The sequence below is a fragment of the Neodiprion virginianus genome, chromosome 6, assembly GCF_021901495.1.
Source record: "Neodiprion virginianus isolate iyNeoVirg1 chromosome 6, iyNeoVirg1.1, whole genome shotgun sequence".
Lineage (NCBI taxonomy): Eukaryota > Metazoa > Arthropoda > Insecta > Hymenoptera > Diprionidae > Neodiprion > Neodiprion virginianus.
This window is the reverse complement of record NC_060882.1, coordinates 29,677,863-29,696,115: the sequence shown is the minus strand read 5'-3', so window position 1 is coordinate 29,696,115 and position 18,253 is coordinate 29,677,863. Positions and strand designations below refer to the sequence as shown.

The window sequence follows — 18,253 nt, the reverse complement described above, 5'->3', positions numbered from 1 at the left end:
TAGGCGAAATTAAAACGTACCCGAATCGTTAGGTCATCTTTTAAAGTGTACCAACTTCACGCTGTTGTGTTTATGGTAGACCGTTCGATTATGAATACACACGGTAGCCCAGAGATTGCAGGAATGTTCGTTAAACGTATCGTGAGAGTTTCTCGACGGCCAGCTCATGCGGATCAATCACTTTTTGCGCTCGCGTTACACTCTTGGAAATAAATGGATAGAAACTTTGCAACATTACAACGATCCAATGACCTCAGCCTTCGTCACGGGCCTCGAACTAATCAGAGACCGTGACAGTGAGGCTCGTTTACGTCGCTCTCGGAGGAACGAATCATTTCGCAATGTTTTTCCACTCCGATCAGTGTCATGTGTATGGCTACGTATGCTACGTTTAACGCAATTAGAAGCTTGGATTTCACTCGGCGGGATGGAAATTCGACAACATAGACCTCAATGCTTGCGGTAAGAACAGTAACAGGAAATAGAGCAGAAATAATTCATGGAACGAAAGACTGTCGCGTGAATAAAGTGGGAAATGAGTTCAAAGTTCCTCGCGGAGCCAGAGTCACACGCTATTCTTTCGGAGATCCTCTCCGGGCTCCAATTTCCTCCGCCACTGTCGAGGAGGTAGTTCGGATCCCGCAGGAGTTTAAAAGCGGTTTGACCCCGAGTCCCGACGTTTTTGGGGCTCGGGTCTGACTCTCGGCTCAAACTCAAAGAACCGCGTTATTAATAGCCGGGGTCCAGAGGCCCGGGGTAGTTGGCGGTGGTGGAAGGAGGGTCAGGCTGCGAAGCCGGAGTCTGGAACGATGAGTCCGCGGGATACAAACCTTGCCCACCTGATGTTCGAAGTATGACTCACCCACGTGACCGTGGGTCAAAATTCGGTATCCGTTGCCGACTGTTCGGAGGTTGATTGAATCGTACGGAACACGTCGTTTGTTCCGTATCGAACGGATTTCGGACATTGCTTCACGGTGAACGCTGCGAGCGCAACTTCGTATCTCGCAGGCTCGGTTGGCTTCTCCACGCCAGGTGAAACCTGAATATTTGATTCACGCGTGTCCGCTCCGAGAGCAAACAAGCAAAATCGTTGTACCTACCCTCCATCGCTCCTCGAGTAATCCGACCAATTTATCGCTCCCTTGTACTTTATTGAATCGACGACGAATCGATCTTTTATGCTAATCTTCCGCTGCACACACGATCGGTCTCTCGACCTCGGTGAAGAGCCCCCTCGGGCACGTCTTAATACTCGAGCTGCCTACCAAAGCTCGAGACACCGTCTGGTGTCGGGAAATATGGAAAAACCAAAGAGTCGTTTTTACCTCACCGAACGTCGAATCCTAATATATTTGAATTTAGAGCACGAGAGCAACCGAGTTGAAAGGTTTCTGAGATATAAATAAACGTCTTGTATAGACATTCTTAGATTCTTCAGTCGAGGATAAAGATCTTTTGCCCTTTATTAACCGCGTCACCGTCACGATCTCTGATTGTTTCGATGTTATTGACGTGAACCGAGTTTATTCCGCTGGTCAAAGGAGTTTTCGAATGAGGTCGCGTAGGTTTTTTCCAAGCTTAATCTCGCACGCTTTTAGATAAATTATAGGATCAAAGTCTGGCTTACCGATTGATCCAGAAATATGTCGGTGCTGATAGAAATTAGTCCTCGTATTGATTAGTAATTAGAAATATACCGATATTATCGATATTTCTTCTAGGAAAAATTGACCGAGTTAAAAGGTTTTCTGTTTCTCAGATAGCGGCTTCCTTTCACAGATCAAGGGGATCAAGAATTAGTAATCAGAATCGGCAATTACGAATAAAACTTGAAAAATATCTTATCATTAATTTATTTCGGCAATATTTTTGCGTCGAAAGTCAAAGACCGTGTTCAGTGGTGCGAGAGGCGAACACCCAGAAACCAAATTATTCTCAAACGGTCTTAATACCCAACTTTGTCGCATGTCAGTGCGTGGCAGGCGGTTTAAAATATAAACTTCGTTATTTCATGCGAACAGGGCTAATCTGCAAAGCCCCAGAACCCTGAAGTTATTACGACATCCGCACTCGAGTTTTAATCCCGTGAGTTTTATTTTCATCTCGCCCTTTCGTGTACGAAAACCACTGCAGAGCGTGCTCCGAACAATCTTATTACACGCTCATGTGCGGTGAACCAACGCAGCCACATGGAGCAACACCACCAACAGCGGCCAATTCCGATCGAGTTGAGTTTGATAAGAGCTGGTGCTTCTGTTCTCCGTCCAAACATCATACCCACATGCGCGCAAGCACACACACGTACTCAGTTCGGTGTGGGCGCAAAATTCACACAACCAAAACGCATATGCGTTACACGCTCGTCTCTACACATGCATCATCGGTCGAGCGATGGGCACCGTGTGCATACCCAGAGAGAAAGAGAAGGAGAGACCTGCTCGATCCCCACTTGAACACGCACACTCTGGCACACATTCACCACTACTAGTGCCGACGGTGAACAGCCAGGCGTCTTGGGACCGGCGTCAGCCGCCGTCTCAACCGGGGCCAGAAGTCCCGTCCAGTAGAGCCCGGATCGTGGCAAGCGTCGCGTCGTGCCAGAGAGTTGAAGATTACGCGAGTGATCGTCTAAGTCCGAGTAAAGTGTCGCGTACAAACATCGTGAAGTGCCCGAACGAAGATGTAGAACTCTTTCGAAAAGAGAAAGGATAATTCGCAATTTCGAACCGGTCCAAAGTCCGTCTTATCAGAGCACGGCGAACGTGACCCTGTATAATGTGACTCTTCCAAACTTTTGTAGATCAAGTTTGTTCAACGAGTACCGGAGAATGATTGAGCAGAGTGGTTTCGGAATTGCTAAACATTGGTGCGTTTAGGCACGGTATTGAATCGTGGTACGAATTGTACGGTGGAAATTGTGCGTGCGGTGAAAATTTCTTGATTACTCTCCGTGAACCTTGATATCGCACTTCGCATCACGAGTCGACTGTTATTATGCGAGGTGTATCCGTGATTAGACACAACCGCCACAACCACCACCGACACTCCTTGTGATCAATTTTCCTTGGATTAAACCGACGACCGGAATGGCGCCTCCGGATAGAAACTGCAGGACGGCTCGTCCCGGCTCGGGTTTGAGTCTTTCCGTACTCGGTACGTATGATCTAGCGCATTACGTGTGTCTATCCCACGGGCATTGCACCACCTTGCACATTTCGCTGCAGTAGTCCGCTGATTAGGTACGCTCGTCTCCCTTTTATGGCCGAGCTCATGCGGCTCCGAATGCAAAAAGGGGAAATAATAAGGCGAATTGAAGAACCGCAAATCAACCATCCACGTCGGTTCGTGCCCAATTATATTTCTTCGACGACTCGGCGCCGCATGATGAAATTATTTTCAGACGGAAAGAAAATCCGAGGAAAGACGGTTTTAATCTTTGAAGTTTGAACCGTTTCCGACTTCGGGGAGAGGGAGAAAGGAAATGAGTCGACTTTGCTCAAGGACCTCGTTTTCTTTTGGTAATTTATTTCGTGTTTAGACTCGTTTTCAAACTTATGTCTGCACGCACCGGATGTGCAGTCTGCGAACTTAGACATAGATCAGCCACCTCGAAGTTAGTTCAGTGTGTTGTAACCTACACTTCACTGGGTGCTTAGCTGATGAATTGGATTTTTTTCGAACCAGCGAGAAATCGAAAATTCAATTCGACACGGACTGAAAACATTCTGAAATCTATCGGCCACAATTTGAAGTTGCATATCGGTCGAAAGGTTATTATTTTGAAAAAAATGTCCAGTACATTGGCAAAATCCTGCATTTCTCTTACCGTAAAAAACAATACAATAATCATTAATACGTTCATCTTGACAAAGCAAAAATGGATGAAAAGAAACGTGTGAACAAAATTTGTCGCTCCAATGAACAAGGGACTTGATCGCATTTCGACTAGAATTTCACTTTGTTTTATCTCATCGTGATCACGTTTCCATTGAAGGAAAAAAAAAGAAAAAAACAGAACCAACGGCGATTTCTTTGAATCACGCGTTACACTCGCTTACCTGATAATTTTGTTTTTAAAACGAATAACAATCATAGAGTGTCGGCTCCGTGCACGAGGATTGATATCTAATTGATTTTTGCGAAACTGTACGTGTACCTAATCTACGCGGACAAAAGATAAGATAATACGGTATCGCTGTTGTACATAGAGAGGCCCGTCGGTCGCTCGACGGCGGCTGCGGCGCCTCGATAAAAAAAGAGTCATTTGAAATTATTATATTGTCTGGTCGTTGATCGATATGGAATATCCTTCGCACGTTCGTGAATCACATTCTCGCCACAGGTTCCTATCTTGGTCGCGACTTGCTGAAACTCCTTATCTACGTATGTATTATTATACGCAGAAGTGTAATATACTTTTCAAGGTTTACCCGCATATTACACTTCGACACACACTTATGAGTCTATGCGTGATAGAAATTAAACAGAGGCGCCTCGTCAACGAAGTTTATAGAATTCGTACGTACTCACTCAGTGCTGTAGGATTGAAAAATAAGCACCGGACGTTTCTCGGAGAACTTCGTTACTACATAAAGAACGAATTGTACTGTCGATTCTATTTCTGTCGAATTCTCGATTTATCGTGTGGTTAAAAGAGTCAAATTTTGCCAAAGAAGTTAAAAGCGAAGAAAGAACGAAAATCAATGGTCGCCGAGTTGTCGAGCACGTCCGTTTGACCATCGGACGAAGGTTGGATACGTCTCTCCAGGAGGATCCTCGGAAAGGATCCGACGTACTCGATAAGGCAGGACCGGTCAAGAGAAGAGGAGAGGCAACGCGTCCCTAAATTGGTCTACGCGGACTCGCCTTATAAACCGAGTTACACGCGCATTTCAACAACTCCGTGAAACTTGCACACAGGCACACACACACACGTGTCGCACCTTGTTGACCGCGGGTTTGTAATCGCTCAGGATGGTCGGTAACCCTTGAGGGAAAGAAACTGAGTTGCGTTACAGATCGCCGATTGCCACCGAATTTCTTCGCTCTGGTTTTGCCGTCTTCGCGAATGCGGAAGAGGAACGAGATGAGCGAGGATTTGCGAGGATTTGCGACGAGTCGAGTTGGCTCGTTGTTCAGGCTCCCGACAGCAGCTTGAATCGTACAAAGTCCGTCTGCCGTTCGTACAATGTGCGACAGATTATACAATCTGACGCAATAAGAACGGCGTCGAGGCTTGCGGCAGGCGCCGTGCCGTCATTGTCGGGATGAGAGACGATCTTGAGGATAATCCACATCCACGCCTTTGACAGCGCAGCCTTAAAGTGACGCTACGCCAAGCCCTGATCCTCGGACACTTACTCGTTTCAGAAGTTTCGCAATCGTCGATGCGTCGAATGCTCTGTGCATGTAACCGAGACTCAATGCTCCAGATATGAATCTCTCTTATATCCACCACTCACCCTGACAATGAGCGCGTCTCCTTCCAGTGTTGTCTCTCTTGTTCTTGGATGGGAAAAAATAGATGGTTAACAAACTGTATCGATGCTATTCTATTTCACTTATTATCATGCGATAGAGACGTGCAGGATCTGGTGATGGAAATTTTCACGTATCCACGTGTTCGTTGAACAATACCAAGAGAGGCACGATCCGAGAATTCCAGACTCGAACATTCCAGTCAGCTTCGGAAACGGTGAATCACTTATCGAACATGCCGGAAACGCACTTCGTACTTAGATGGATTCAATTAACGATAAAAAAGAATAGCCCGGCGTTTGTAGCTTTTTCTACAATGAAAGGAATTTTGACATTCTTCGTTAACGTGTCTCTTCCAAAGTCAATCGCTCATCATTTGTCCATTATACGCTATCGGCTGTCATCCGCACGACTATATGGCGAAATTACTATGCGATTGGTAGGAGGAGGGAACTCGATGAAGACGAATCGTTTGTCATTACAGAGTAATTGATAAGGAAGACGCTGCTGATCTAAGAAAGTCCTTTTGTTAGAGCGTCTGCAACGCGCCATATTAATTGGAATGCCGAGACCTTGAGTTTAACGAGCGTGAGCAAGAGAATTTTTCAAGGTACTTATTCTTGCGAGGATTACGTATAGAAGCTGCAGAACGCAGGTTTCACGTGCGGCGTATAAATATTAAATATTCCAAGTTCCTACGTAGCGCATAAGTGAGATACCGAGCGAGGTCTTAATTATACACTTGAGAGGCTATTCCCGTCGTTTCTAATAAGAGACGACCAGCTGCATAGTCATATTCATTCGGTTTTATGAATGTGAGCCGGTCGCGGATTCAGTTTCAACAAAATGAATGAGTGCTTCGTCATCGGCGAGTCTAGAATAAGAGACTCACTCAGCTATGAAATCATAAATTCATCTAATGCGGGGCTAAAAATTCAAAGTCCAAGGTGAATTAACAACAACTACGACGGAAGAATTGAATCGTTGTACAAAATGCTGCTCTAATTCCACCGAACTCCTCCGTCCGAGAAGGGAAAGTGGCTCCGTTCGTACCCTCAGCACGAGAAGCCCTTTTCCGTTCTTAATGTCAAAAACTACCTGCAGCCTACGCACCTTGATTACCGATGCAAAATATTCCTAGGCATATTGACACATTCGGTTAGGGTCTTTTAAAGTCGCCTCGACCTCCTCGACCCAAGCCGGATTTCTCACAAAGTGCCATCCGACCAGGTTCAAACGACCGTCGCAAATGGCGACCACGTGTTTCCGCACCAGGGCTGATCGCCACCTGCTGTTCCATTCTCCAAACACTACCGCATTTTTGGCACCGGAATGCTATTGTCGTTATCATCGGCCGCTTACAGGCTGCTAGCGCGGGTTCTTCGGATTTCAGAATTTCGAATAAACCACCGCGCATTTATATTCAAGTCCGGCCTCCGGGTGGATCTGGGAATTTCGTCGCCACGGCGAGCTCTTCAGGGCGCTACATACCCATTTTTCTTGGCACGTCCGAGGTGAGAAGCATCGCAACGAATCGATCCACGGCGCAATTGAACGCCGGCTTCGACAGCTCTGACGGAATATAAATTCGAGGAACATCGTGCCTGCGGATTCGGGTTATTTTCACTCGAAACCCCGTCACCGTTCGGTATTTGGAAGGCAGGTGCAATCTGGAAGCTCGATGTTCGGGGCAGCTCGCGGGTTCGGATAAGGGTAGAGGGCGAAGGCATTCGGATGGGTGGATATCGGGACGCGGGGGTTCAAATTTCGGCAACCCGATACGTCCGTGGTGGAAATTACGCGACAGGCCGAGACTCGGGGTAGAGAATCCGACACGACGGGCTCTGCGTTTCGTCACGGAAGTAAAACCTCTTGTGGAGCACTCGAGCCGTCGAAAATTATGCCGGTGTACCGGGGAGAGGATCCGCAATGATCATCCACCGCATCAGCTTTGGGTCGTTATCGAAATGGAAACAGTACGAAGTACGTTACGCGTTTCATCAACGCAACGCAGACGTGCCTTTCGGTACGCACGTTCGTACACACCCCGTTTTGTGTGCGCCGAGGCTTTCGCTCGAGGTGGTTGGCTGTGTTGGTTGGCTGGGTGTACGAGGCACAGAGTTTTAGGCACCTACCTGCCTATTAGAATTTTTTCTTACTACCGACCGCTGTTGCAACAATGACCACAGAGAGCCGGGAACTCGGGCTGTGTAATAATAAGGACCACAGAAGGCAATTTAACTAAATATCTTTTGGTTTTGTTTGTTCTTTGTTGGTTAGGAAGAACCGAGGTGAACCGTGAGAGAGTCGCGCCTATTTCGTAGCTCGATATGCAGCCTGCACTTTTTTCTTTTTATCTCTTTTTTAGACGGCGAGAGAAAATGCGCTCAAATTTTCAAATCAAAATTCATCGTACCGTTATTCTCGATCGTCGATGAATTAACCCAATGACGGATAATTTGCGTTGAAAGAGACGAAAATCTTCGACACCTCGAGTCCGAATCTTGCTAAGCGAGTGGCTACATTCGTATTCAGACAGGCAGGTACATACCGCGAGTCATGCGCGGTGAAGCTGATATACATCTTGTAGTAATTAGCATAACGGCTAATCAAACGCCACGGGTGGATTGTCGCGAAACATTATACCTGTACAGCTGTAGCTACGTTGTATTTTTATGCCTCTAAGACACGCGCCATATTGCTCCTTTATTTTCCTACACGTGTGTGTGTGTGTGTGTGCACCGAGTGTAGGACGCATCCTTCGGCCTGAGAGCATTGTGAATAATCTTTTTTCTCCGCCGAATTTCATTCCCTTTTTCCACGCTCTTGTTCCGCTCGGCGTGAAATCACGCGTGGAAGTGCGTACAAGAATTTCGAGAGCTTCGCTGCCTGGGTAGCTTGAATTTTTTGAGGGAACAAGAGTCGCGTAAGACACACGACGAGGACGGTTGGACTGATACGATCTGGTGTTTGCCGCCAGGCGCGACGCCGCGACTTGCCCGGGGATTTTTCGGTCCCTTTTCTGCTCTGTGTATATTTCTTCAACCCGTATATATACCCCTGTTTACCCGGTCTGGAGCCAACTGTCACCCCCACGGCTGATCGGGGGGCACGGGAAAAGAATAGAAAAGCGTATATTTTCCGTTCCAGAAATTTGTGAATTTGACACTATCACCCCTTTTTATTTTCCCTTCGACGCTAGACCGTGAAATACGAGACCCGAGTCTTCGTCCCGTGTTCGACAAGGCCGGCGTCCTTGGCTCGTCGGATTTTAGGTCTCGGCTCTATCGCCCTGCGGTGACCCAATGGCGTCCGTAACGCGGTGACCAACGCTTGAGTGACCCTCGTGTATAATATTGGAAGTGCAACGCGGAAGGTTGTCGGGACTTTTCGTCATCCATGAATAATTGATCAGTTTTATTTTAAACGGTGCTGCGGCCGCCGAGGCTGTCGAAGATCTTGAGCTATCATCGATCACGTAAATCTACCCACACGTTATGCCGGGCGTTACGCTGGTTCTTACAATCGTTCGCTTACCTGTAACACTCACGTACCTACGATAAGGTACGCGTCGCATGCATCCAAGGTGTGCGCGTTGAAAAAGGTAAAGAAATAACGAAACCCTTGAGGAAGTAAATAATCCGTTATAACTATGCGCGCTGTATTGTATTCGTCGCATTCCCTCGTCATGCTCAGGGAAGTGACGTAATATCTAGTATGCCTAATAAAATCCCGTCATGCACTCGCTGCAATGTGTTATGGCTTATTGTACGGTCACGTAAATCTATTCTCTTCCCATAAGTTGCCCTCGCGTATTTACGTGTAGCTAATATACACACGTCGCAATCGCATTCGACTGTTACTAAATTCTAAACGACGTACATGTGTCATATCTGTCCTCCTATTAACGGCTCATCTGATCATAATATGATAATATATCCTGAATATCATTACTCCGACTTTCGAACTTGCGGATGAATTTTCTTAAACAAAGTTTCGTGGTTTAATGCAACACTTTAAAAAACCGTTCTACGGTACAGTATATTAAAAGAAAAAAGAAAAATCCATCTCTTTGAATAATTTAAGACGTACAAAGAATGTCGAACGTTTCGTACGGAGTTTTTTAAATTCTTGCTTCTTGGTGTTCCGAGAGGAGGTCAAGTTCTTATAATCACCATGAAAATGAACAAGTTTACGACATTTTTTTGTCCGCGCGATATCGCCAAGTCTTGGATCGAGTTGCAGCCTGTCGATGAAAATGACTGCGAGCATCGCTGCCCGTACGACGATGAATAGGAATTGGTATATGTATAATTTAACGGTATTAGGTAACCGAATAGGAAGAAGATCTATGCCAGCGTGTATAATCCATGAGGCAATAGGAGCGAAGTCTAAGGCGAGTCCTGACTGCAGTTAGCGGCGCAGGTGCAGCGCCGGAGTCGGAGGATGCAAGCAGGTTGCTTTTCTCTCGCCCACGATCTCTGCATCCGCGTGACTTGTATCTCTATGGTGTGAGTGCGCCCGAGTCTGATCGTGGTGCGTCTATCCCTGCTTCGGCAACCCTTCCGACGCCATATCGAGGTAATATAGCGAGTATTCCCCCTGTAAAACGGGATCTAAGTCCCTCGATATCCGTTGGCGCGGCGTGACTCGATATACCGCACCGTACGTACACCGATATACGTATATATGTACATATATATATACGCGCACACACACACACTTTCGCGATGAATAATTGATTGACCCCCCTTCGTGGTCGAATGTCTTGCCCGTGCAGGGTTGTATTTATCGCCTTGACCCTTGACGCCGGTGAAGTGGCCGATATAGGTAAAAGTGTAAGATGGAGAAATGAAATGTACGCAACACCGCGTATTACACGGCTTTTCATTTCATTCTACATTATTCTACAGTCTTTTCTTCCACGCTTCGCATTGTATGTCTCTTAATCTGTAATTCTAATATCGAAATTGGAAATCGTGACCGTTTTATTCTTCCGGATATATCCTGCAGCGGGTTTAAAGGCACTGTCCTGGTTCTCCGGAGCGGGCAAGGCACACGTACCCCTTTCATTCTATCCTTTACCAGCACATAACGAGGAACAAAAAACAGGGAGAGATATCATTATGTTGTACAAGGAGAGGAAATGCACCGGCTGCGACCGCTGTACGACACAAAAACATTTAGAAAAAAAGAAAAAGAAAAAAAAGAAAAGAAACGAAAAAAGAATCGAAGAAGACAAGACAAGAGAACAAGAAGAAGACGACCACTACAAATCGTATATACGACGGGCGCCACTCGGTAATTGAAAAGGCCGAGGCTGACTGGCCACTCCGCTCTCGCGCAACAAGATGTATATTTTCAATTTATGTCTCCAACTCCGTTCAATTGAACCTCCTACATTGTATTCCGTTTTTCAATATCTGTAAAATTATAACCGCGCGTTACTCGTCGCCAGTGACAAAAAGAAAAGGGAAAATCTACGCGAGTTTTTGCCTCATCAATTTAGTACGATTAATTCTGTACGACGATCTCTTGCTTCGACGTTATCACCACGAACGTCGGTATTTGATATTTCTTGCGTGTCAAGGCTGAAAACACGACGAGTTCAGATCGGATTCTCGCAACACGCCCAGCTTTTTAATGAAATATCAGGTACGCGGATGCATCCATCCAACGGTGCAGTGCGTGCCTGCAGTCTCATGATACGTAGAGACACGTATGCGTACGTGTTCGAATCTCGATACAATGCTATCTCTTCGGCCGCTTTGTAAACAGGCTACCGCGGATACACGTAGTGGCTTGGCTTTCGGGTCCGAGGGCCCGAAAAGTTCCCATTGCGCCGGCTAGAAACTCATCTAGTCGACGGGATTTCGGGCGGAGCTGGGCGAGGGGCCCATCCGGTTCTTTGTCCGAGATAAAAGTTTACGCTTGTTGTATTTCTACGGGCACTGGGGAGTTTGATAACGTCCAGATAACCCGCGAGGTAGGTAGACGAGGACGCGTATCAGCCCCAAAACTCGGTCTAATTTATACCCCAGGCTCAAATGCGCCCCGAAACTGCGTCAGACTTTTAACACTTTTCCTGGAACACCGACCGCCGCCCCGTGCAGGACTCGGTTTACGACTTCTAATCCTTCCGCTGGACGAGGAGAGAGAGAGAGAGAGAGAGAGAGAGAGAGAAAGAGAAAGAGAGAGGAGAAAAACAGCCGGAGGTTCATGTTTCGTAGTCTGATTTTTTCGATTTATATAAATATGAAAATCGCCCAGGGTGAAAAGTCAACGTCGGATTATGAAATGTGGAGCGAGAGACCCGGTTTCCGATCGTATTGACTAACGATCAGGACTAGGTTTATAGGTGATCGCCGATACACTTGTATCGTAAGATCATTCAGCGGCAACAATAACTATACACGTTCCGTACAAGCGGCGGCGCCTTTAACAATGGGTCAATTCTCACCAGCTCGCGAAACTTTCACTTCTCATCGTTAGTTTTTGTGTAGACTTATTTATACCTTGTGTTACACTCACGATGCCGTAGGTTGCAAAAGTGCGGCATCGAGTGCTAATCGTCGTCGATTTTTTACGAGTAAATCGACGATTGCACGAAGCGAGAAGAGAGTTAATATTTTTGCGTTTCTCGGAGAAGAATTTCCACCTTTTATTCAAGAGTTAATTATTTCGCGTCGTGATTCGCTTCGTTGAAACTTAATTCAACAACCACCCACGAGGCGACACATTGGAAAGGCGACGACGAGCCTCGGGTTAATAAATTCATCGCTATCCTCGAATAGGATCTGACTATCGTTGCATCGGTGACTGAGTTTGTGCTGAGTAACAGGTGCCCGGAGGATCGGGGCAAACGGATTGCGCAAACTCGAGCTAGCTGGGTCGAGTCTTTAATCGAGCCGATTAATTACGTTAGAGCATCAATTAAGATCTTCTCGTCTTAATGGGCTCGACGCCGGTGTTGTGCAGCCGTGACCCGAAGCCGGAGCTCCGAGACGCGTGCGAAATGCGAAAAGCGAAAAGCGAAAAGGCGAAAAGGCGGCGAAAACGGGTCAACGCGCGTAACGCCGCCGCGGAGATATTAACTTCGCATTCGCGTATCTCCCATAAATAACGCGGCGTATGACTGAGGAATTAATTTTTAATCAATGGTTAAACGACCGGGCTGGATCGGTAATTCGGGCGGTTTGAGATTGAGATTCGGGTCAAACGCTGTCGGCATAACGAAACTCCTACCCCCGCACCTGCTTTGTAATGCTCGTCGACTAAGAGCGCGTTTAAGAACCCTTTGGCGCTCTTAAACTCCGAATATTACGCCTCCGGATCCCCGGCCAAGTCGATCCGGCTTTTAATCGAGTCATCGGGCTGGAAAGCGGTCTCGCCGTTCCGTGAAATTACACTTTATTTGTCACGTTTTACGCGAAAATAAAAATCCCCCTCAGGCCATGCGAGCCTTTAATCCCATTTACACCGTTCCTCGATCCAATACCGCACCGAACTTGCGCGCGATCCTTCGAAAGGAAGAGATTTCTTCTCTTTTTACGATTGAGTCAAAACCGTTGCAGCAACGAATCTACACGGGCGTAATGTGTCGTAATGTAATCGATGATTCCTGGTTTTTTTGGAGAAGAAATTTGGCATAATATGGGATTTAGTGTCAAGCTGCCAGTGCGTGGGATTTGGTGAATGACGTAATTTCCTTATATATCTCTGCGCGTTTAAACTCATTCGGCATTCAAATTACGGGTGACATCAGCTGATACGGCATAGCGAACTCGTGCCAGCTACGCAACTCGAAGGAATAGAAAAAACGGTCGAAATAAAATATATCAAAGAACCGTATCAAAGATGTGTAAAAATTTATAAAACATTATATATAATGTACGGGATAATCGGGATGCCAAAGCTCAACGTACCTCGCTATCCTGCACGCGCTGAGATTTGTGACCTTCTTTATGCCAATAATTTATGTTCCTTCGAAGCGTGCGTATACGTATATATAATGTATATATATATATAGAATGTATAACGCAACGCGTAGCGTAACACACAGGTGTTTCGATACGGCGTAGGTTGGAGCACTAACTTCCCACTGAATTTCCCTATACTTACTCACACATCGCTTTTACGATCGAGTTTGCGCATTAAATCATCCACCTATAGCCGAAATTCTTTTTTTTTTGAAATATCCAGCTTACGGCTGCAATTAGGAGTAAATTTAATGGCCGGCCAGTGTTACTGAAAAGTAAAAAATAATATACCGGGATAGTTTTCACTAATTTATAAGCACATTAGTAATGCATCGTACATAAGAACTTGTGGAAAACGGTTTATTTTAGAACGACCAAATAAATTCGACTCGATGATGACTTTTTGTACCATTGCATGTACTCGGAGTACCTCGTTTTACAGTTGTTGGAGCGAGCCAGGTGATCGGAAGTGTCTAACGACGCCTCGCGTTTTATGTTGGCCATCATCTAGCTGGGCTGTACGTACATTTTGCTCAACCTTATTACATCGAAGTTGGACACGAACGCGAGATTATCTCGATGAAAGAGATGAGGCGAGGTGATGCGAGGTGGTGGTCGCGGCTTACTTAGTGTTGGCCAGTATAAATGCTAGCTCCGTGATCGAGGAAGAAGAAGAAGAAGAAGAGAAGTCGAGTAGCGAAGCGAAGCGATGCAGCGCCTACGCGCGACTTCATCCCGTTCGATCGTTATTCGGATAACAAAAGCGGCCATCGCCGCATGAGGTTATGGGCAAATTAAATTCAATTTCATCACGGGCATCGCATCGCCGTCGCTTATACGATTCATAGGTACATGCCAATCGAACCTATTGCCGATGATGTCCTGCATCGTTGAACTCCTGGGAGAGAATCGCCGTATCTATTTTCCCATATAGGTAGAGTACAATACCGTCGTGTAATTAATAATATCATTTCGCAGGTAGGGTTTTTTTTTTTTTTTTTCTGCTTCCTTCAATCTGACAGCGAATTGTACAGGCTGGTTGGTAATATTTCGGTACCAACATTAAACACACACCGTTGCCTGTGCGCTTAGTAAGTTCACGGGTTCGCTTGTGTGCCCTACCTGAACTCACACTGGTTACAGTGGTCGTATAACGAAACTCGTACCTACACGCGATTTTTTCGCATCATCATCAGCAGCTAACACGACACATTGAACATCTTATGGAAATTTCAGGCTTAATTGAATTGAATATTGTTATTTAACTTCAGGACTGAGTATGCCCATTCATTCTACTTATAATGGTTTGGCACGAAGAGTTGTTTCTTTTTTTTTTTTTTTGGTTTTTTTTATTAAATTTTTTCTACCCAGTAGGTACGTGTATTATGTGATTATTACTATTATATTATCATCACCGTTATTGTTATCTTTCTTTATTGTCTTATTTTTTTTTCTCGTAATATTCTTGCTATTGTTATTAGCCACACGTGGCTAAGTAAACGACTTGTCAGCTCGTTACGCGCCTACGTGCAGCTGTATTATGTGCCCGTAGTGAATCGATATAAAGAAGAAATAACGAGGTGTGCGGTATGGAGAAATTGTTGATTGATTGATTGATTGAATGAAGAAAACTTTATTCAGTTAATTGATTTTCACATAATTAATTATACAACTCTAAAGTTTCTCGCCTATTAAGCGCTTCGTCTAACCGTGTATTGTTTTGGCACAGAGTTATTGTACAGTGTAATTTGATTCGCAGTAACGCAAATCAACAAAACAATCGTTACACTAGAGTGGTAATCATCGAAGAGAGTGATGTTCTGATTAAAACGGTAGCAAAGACTTATCCACGCGTCATGATCATACCAATTCTGTATTGCATATGTATACGCACACGAATGACGTGTATGTACGTAATCTGAAAAAAGTGCCGTGAGACTCTGCCGGTCGGCCTGACGTTTGTCGAAATATGTTGTTTTTTTTTCCTACTTTTTTCTCAAATCTTTGTGTGCGAGGTTAGTCGTTTCCTCTGGTTTATCTTTTTTCTTTTCCTTCCTTTTATCCAAGTGATCTTTTCTCGCGACGACCATTCCGACTGTCCTGTCCAACCATCCATCCATCTATTCCGTCGTCCAGAGATCCGTTACTGCGTATGTACCCGTGTATTTACTCACGTACGTACCGCACGATTTCCTTGGGCTCAGCGTGTTGTTACCCGTATCGTTGTTTCATTTTTGTCGTAATTCGATAAACGCGCATCGCGAAGGTGCTGCGGATTAGACTTGGAGAACATTCGAAAACCGTGAACGACAGGCGAATTTCGAGTCAGAAGTACGTTAGGATCTAGCACAACCGCCGATCGAGTGCACGACGCGTCGATGATAACGCTTCAAGTTGGCGTCGATATACTTTATTGGTATATACGTAGTTGGCTATCTGTCTGGAAGGTGATGTTCCGAGAAGCGGGATCCTAACACCTTGCATCCGTTGTCGATAAACCCGCGAGCGATTGGAAGGGGAAAAAATGAAACGAAACGATCAGGTCAGACGTTGCAGGGTGGGGGATAAACCACCGTATTTGTTTATTTGATCAAAGTGAGCCAGAGCAAACAGTTTCCTCAAGACTTAACTACTACACCTAACCGATCGAGTCGCCTTACGGTAATTCTCTCGACTAGCGACCGCTCGCCGTTAACAAACGTTTTAAAATGATCGATGATAGAAACTCAGGTCCAATATTTCTTGCACGACTATAAATCCTACACTGGAACCGAATTGTAATAACCGTTAATACTTCCTTATCGCAACGCTGTTCAGGCTTACGTTGCCTTCACAATGTATACTCGATTAATCTATAATATTTCGCCGCAGTCCGTTCATTCATCAACCGCGTAGCCAATTGTGCTTTGTCCGTCCGAGGCTGAAGTTAGTAACGTTAACGTAACGAAAATTGAGGGGTAAAAATCATTATTGCGCAATTTTAGAATGACTTTCAATAAGTCAAATTTTCGAAATAACAATACGTTTTGTCTATCATAGTTTTACTAAATTTCAGACATTTGGAAAGATTTGGAAAGTAACGAATTATCCTAAACTTGCGTCGTCATCGTAACGTTACCAACATCATCCTCATCTTTGTCTTCTAACTAATGTTACGCGATGTGACCAAATGTGCGATTCGTGCGAGCTGAAGGAGCAGAATTGGCACAGTAATCGATGAGTTAAAAATCCTTTGTTTTGTTTTTTATACACATACGTGGGCACGTCGCATACAGAATAGTGCTTGAGCGCGCGCGCGCATGGCTGACCCAACCCTTTTTTTTTTTTTTTATCAATATCGAGTTACATAAGCGAGGGGTATATTATTATACCTATACCTAACGCACGATACGATAATGCCGATAAATTTTACGTAAGTCGAGCGATGGGCGACCGCACTTGGGGCAAAAAGATAGTTTCGTACACGCGCAGACGCGTTTCCATCGCGAGGCCTGCGGCGCGCGCGTGTCTTGGCGTGTTCGTACATACACACATGTTCGAAGCCAGTCTTTCAGTGATAACGTTTCATTCGAGTTGGTACGCAGCCGACCAAGATGGAGGGTCAGCAGCTAGGTGCGTTGACCCAACTGCAGTTGTAAACTTCTATACCGGTCGCTAGAGCACCTGTCTCTCGATCCCAGTTTGACGACACCACCGAGTCCCTCGAGGGTCGTACGTCTGACCTAATCCAGTTTTTCCCCATCTGTTACTTAGATCCTTGTACTTCTTTTAAGATATTTCATTCCCAACTCTAGTGCTCGGCGCTTCAAAAAGTAATCCTCTTCTATTCTTATTTAGTTGGAGTCGTAGATTCCGAAAGAAAGAAGACGCGAAATTGGGCGGTTGAGTTTCTTAAAAGCTCCAATCGCACTCTTACAAGGATGTAAAAATGTCCCTTTTTCACAACTCGTATGTATATACACCTATCTCGGAGTTGGGAAAATTGTGTCTTCTATGGTTGTATAATTAGTCAAAGATATGGGTCATGAATGTACAATCTCTCACGGCGGAATATAAATTGCGCAGATCTTATGCAAATACTGCAGCGCACGGGTAATCGTGTTACATACCTATACCTGTAACGATTTGCGCAACGCGGGAAGAAAATCAAGCTGCGATAACAAAAAAATGAAAATACATAACACTTGGCTTGTTGTTATTTCTTAATAATTTCTGTATACATGTATATACGGATCGACGTGTGATGTAAATCGAAGTATTATAAATAATAATGCGATATTGTAATAGCATATAAGGCGCGGAACGATCTTGATCAACTTACGTATAACTTTATATTTACAAGTGACAAGAGTGGCGAAGGCGCAAGTGTGAAATGCATGCCCATGGATTGCGCGTGTGTGTTGCATAAATAATACATGCAATATTGCGGAAATAAAACAACAGAAAATGTCGAGATATGGAAAAAAGGAAGCGGCAGAGAAGTGAAAGAAAAAAGGTAATGTAAGTGGTGCCACTTGATAGTAACATGCAAAGTGCACCGTATGCATGCACGTATTGGTTAAACGCGTACCTCGAGTGGCAGGTAAAATCGTGTACTTGGTGCCCTACCTTCGCGGCGAGCGGGTTGCGCAACTCTATTCACGATACCCTGCAACCAACGTCCTACTGCACGATCACATCGCCCCCGAACACCGCCGCCGTGCTGCAGGGCAACTTGGGTACTTTATTTACTTACTCGAAGGTACAATGCTGTGGTGTATCGGTACCAGACCAGTGCAGCACTCGCTACACTT

General features: G+C 45.3%; 1 protein-coding gene across 2 annotated transcripts in view; it reads left to right on the top strand.

Moving 5' to 3' along the window:
* The window catches only part of LOC124307444 (protein TANC2), a 67,665-nt gene that overhangs the window by 30,742 nt on the left and 18,670 nt on the right, over nt 1-18,253 (top strand). Inside the window, exon 1 of one of the 2 annotated variants that reach the window (XM_046769085.1) lies at nt 2,535-3,156. The exons of the other annotated variant lie outside the window; for it this stretch is intronic. Coding sequence (XP_046625041.1) covers nt 3,090-3,156 — 67 coding nt within the window. The 5' untranslated portion in view covers nt 2,535-3,089. Of the gene's footprint in view, nt 1-2,534; nt 3,157-18,253 lie in introns of those variants that run through there. 2 annotated transcript variants of the gene reach the window in all.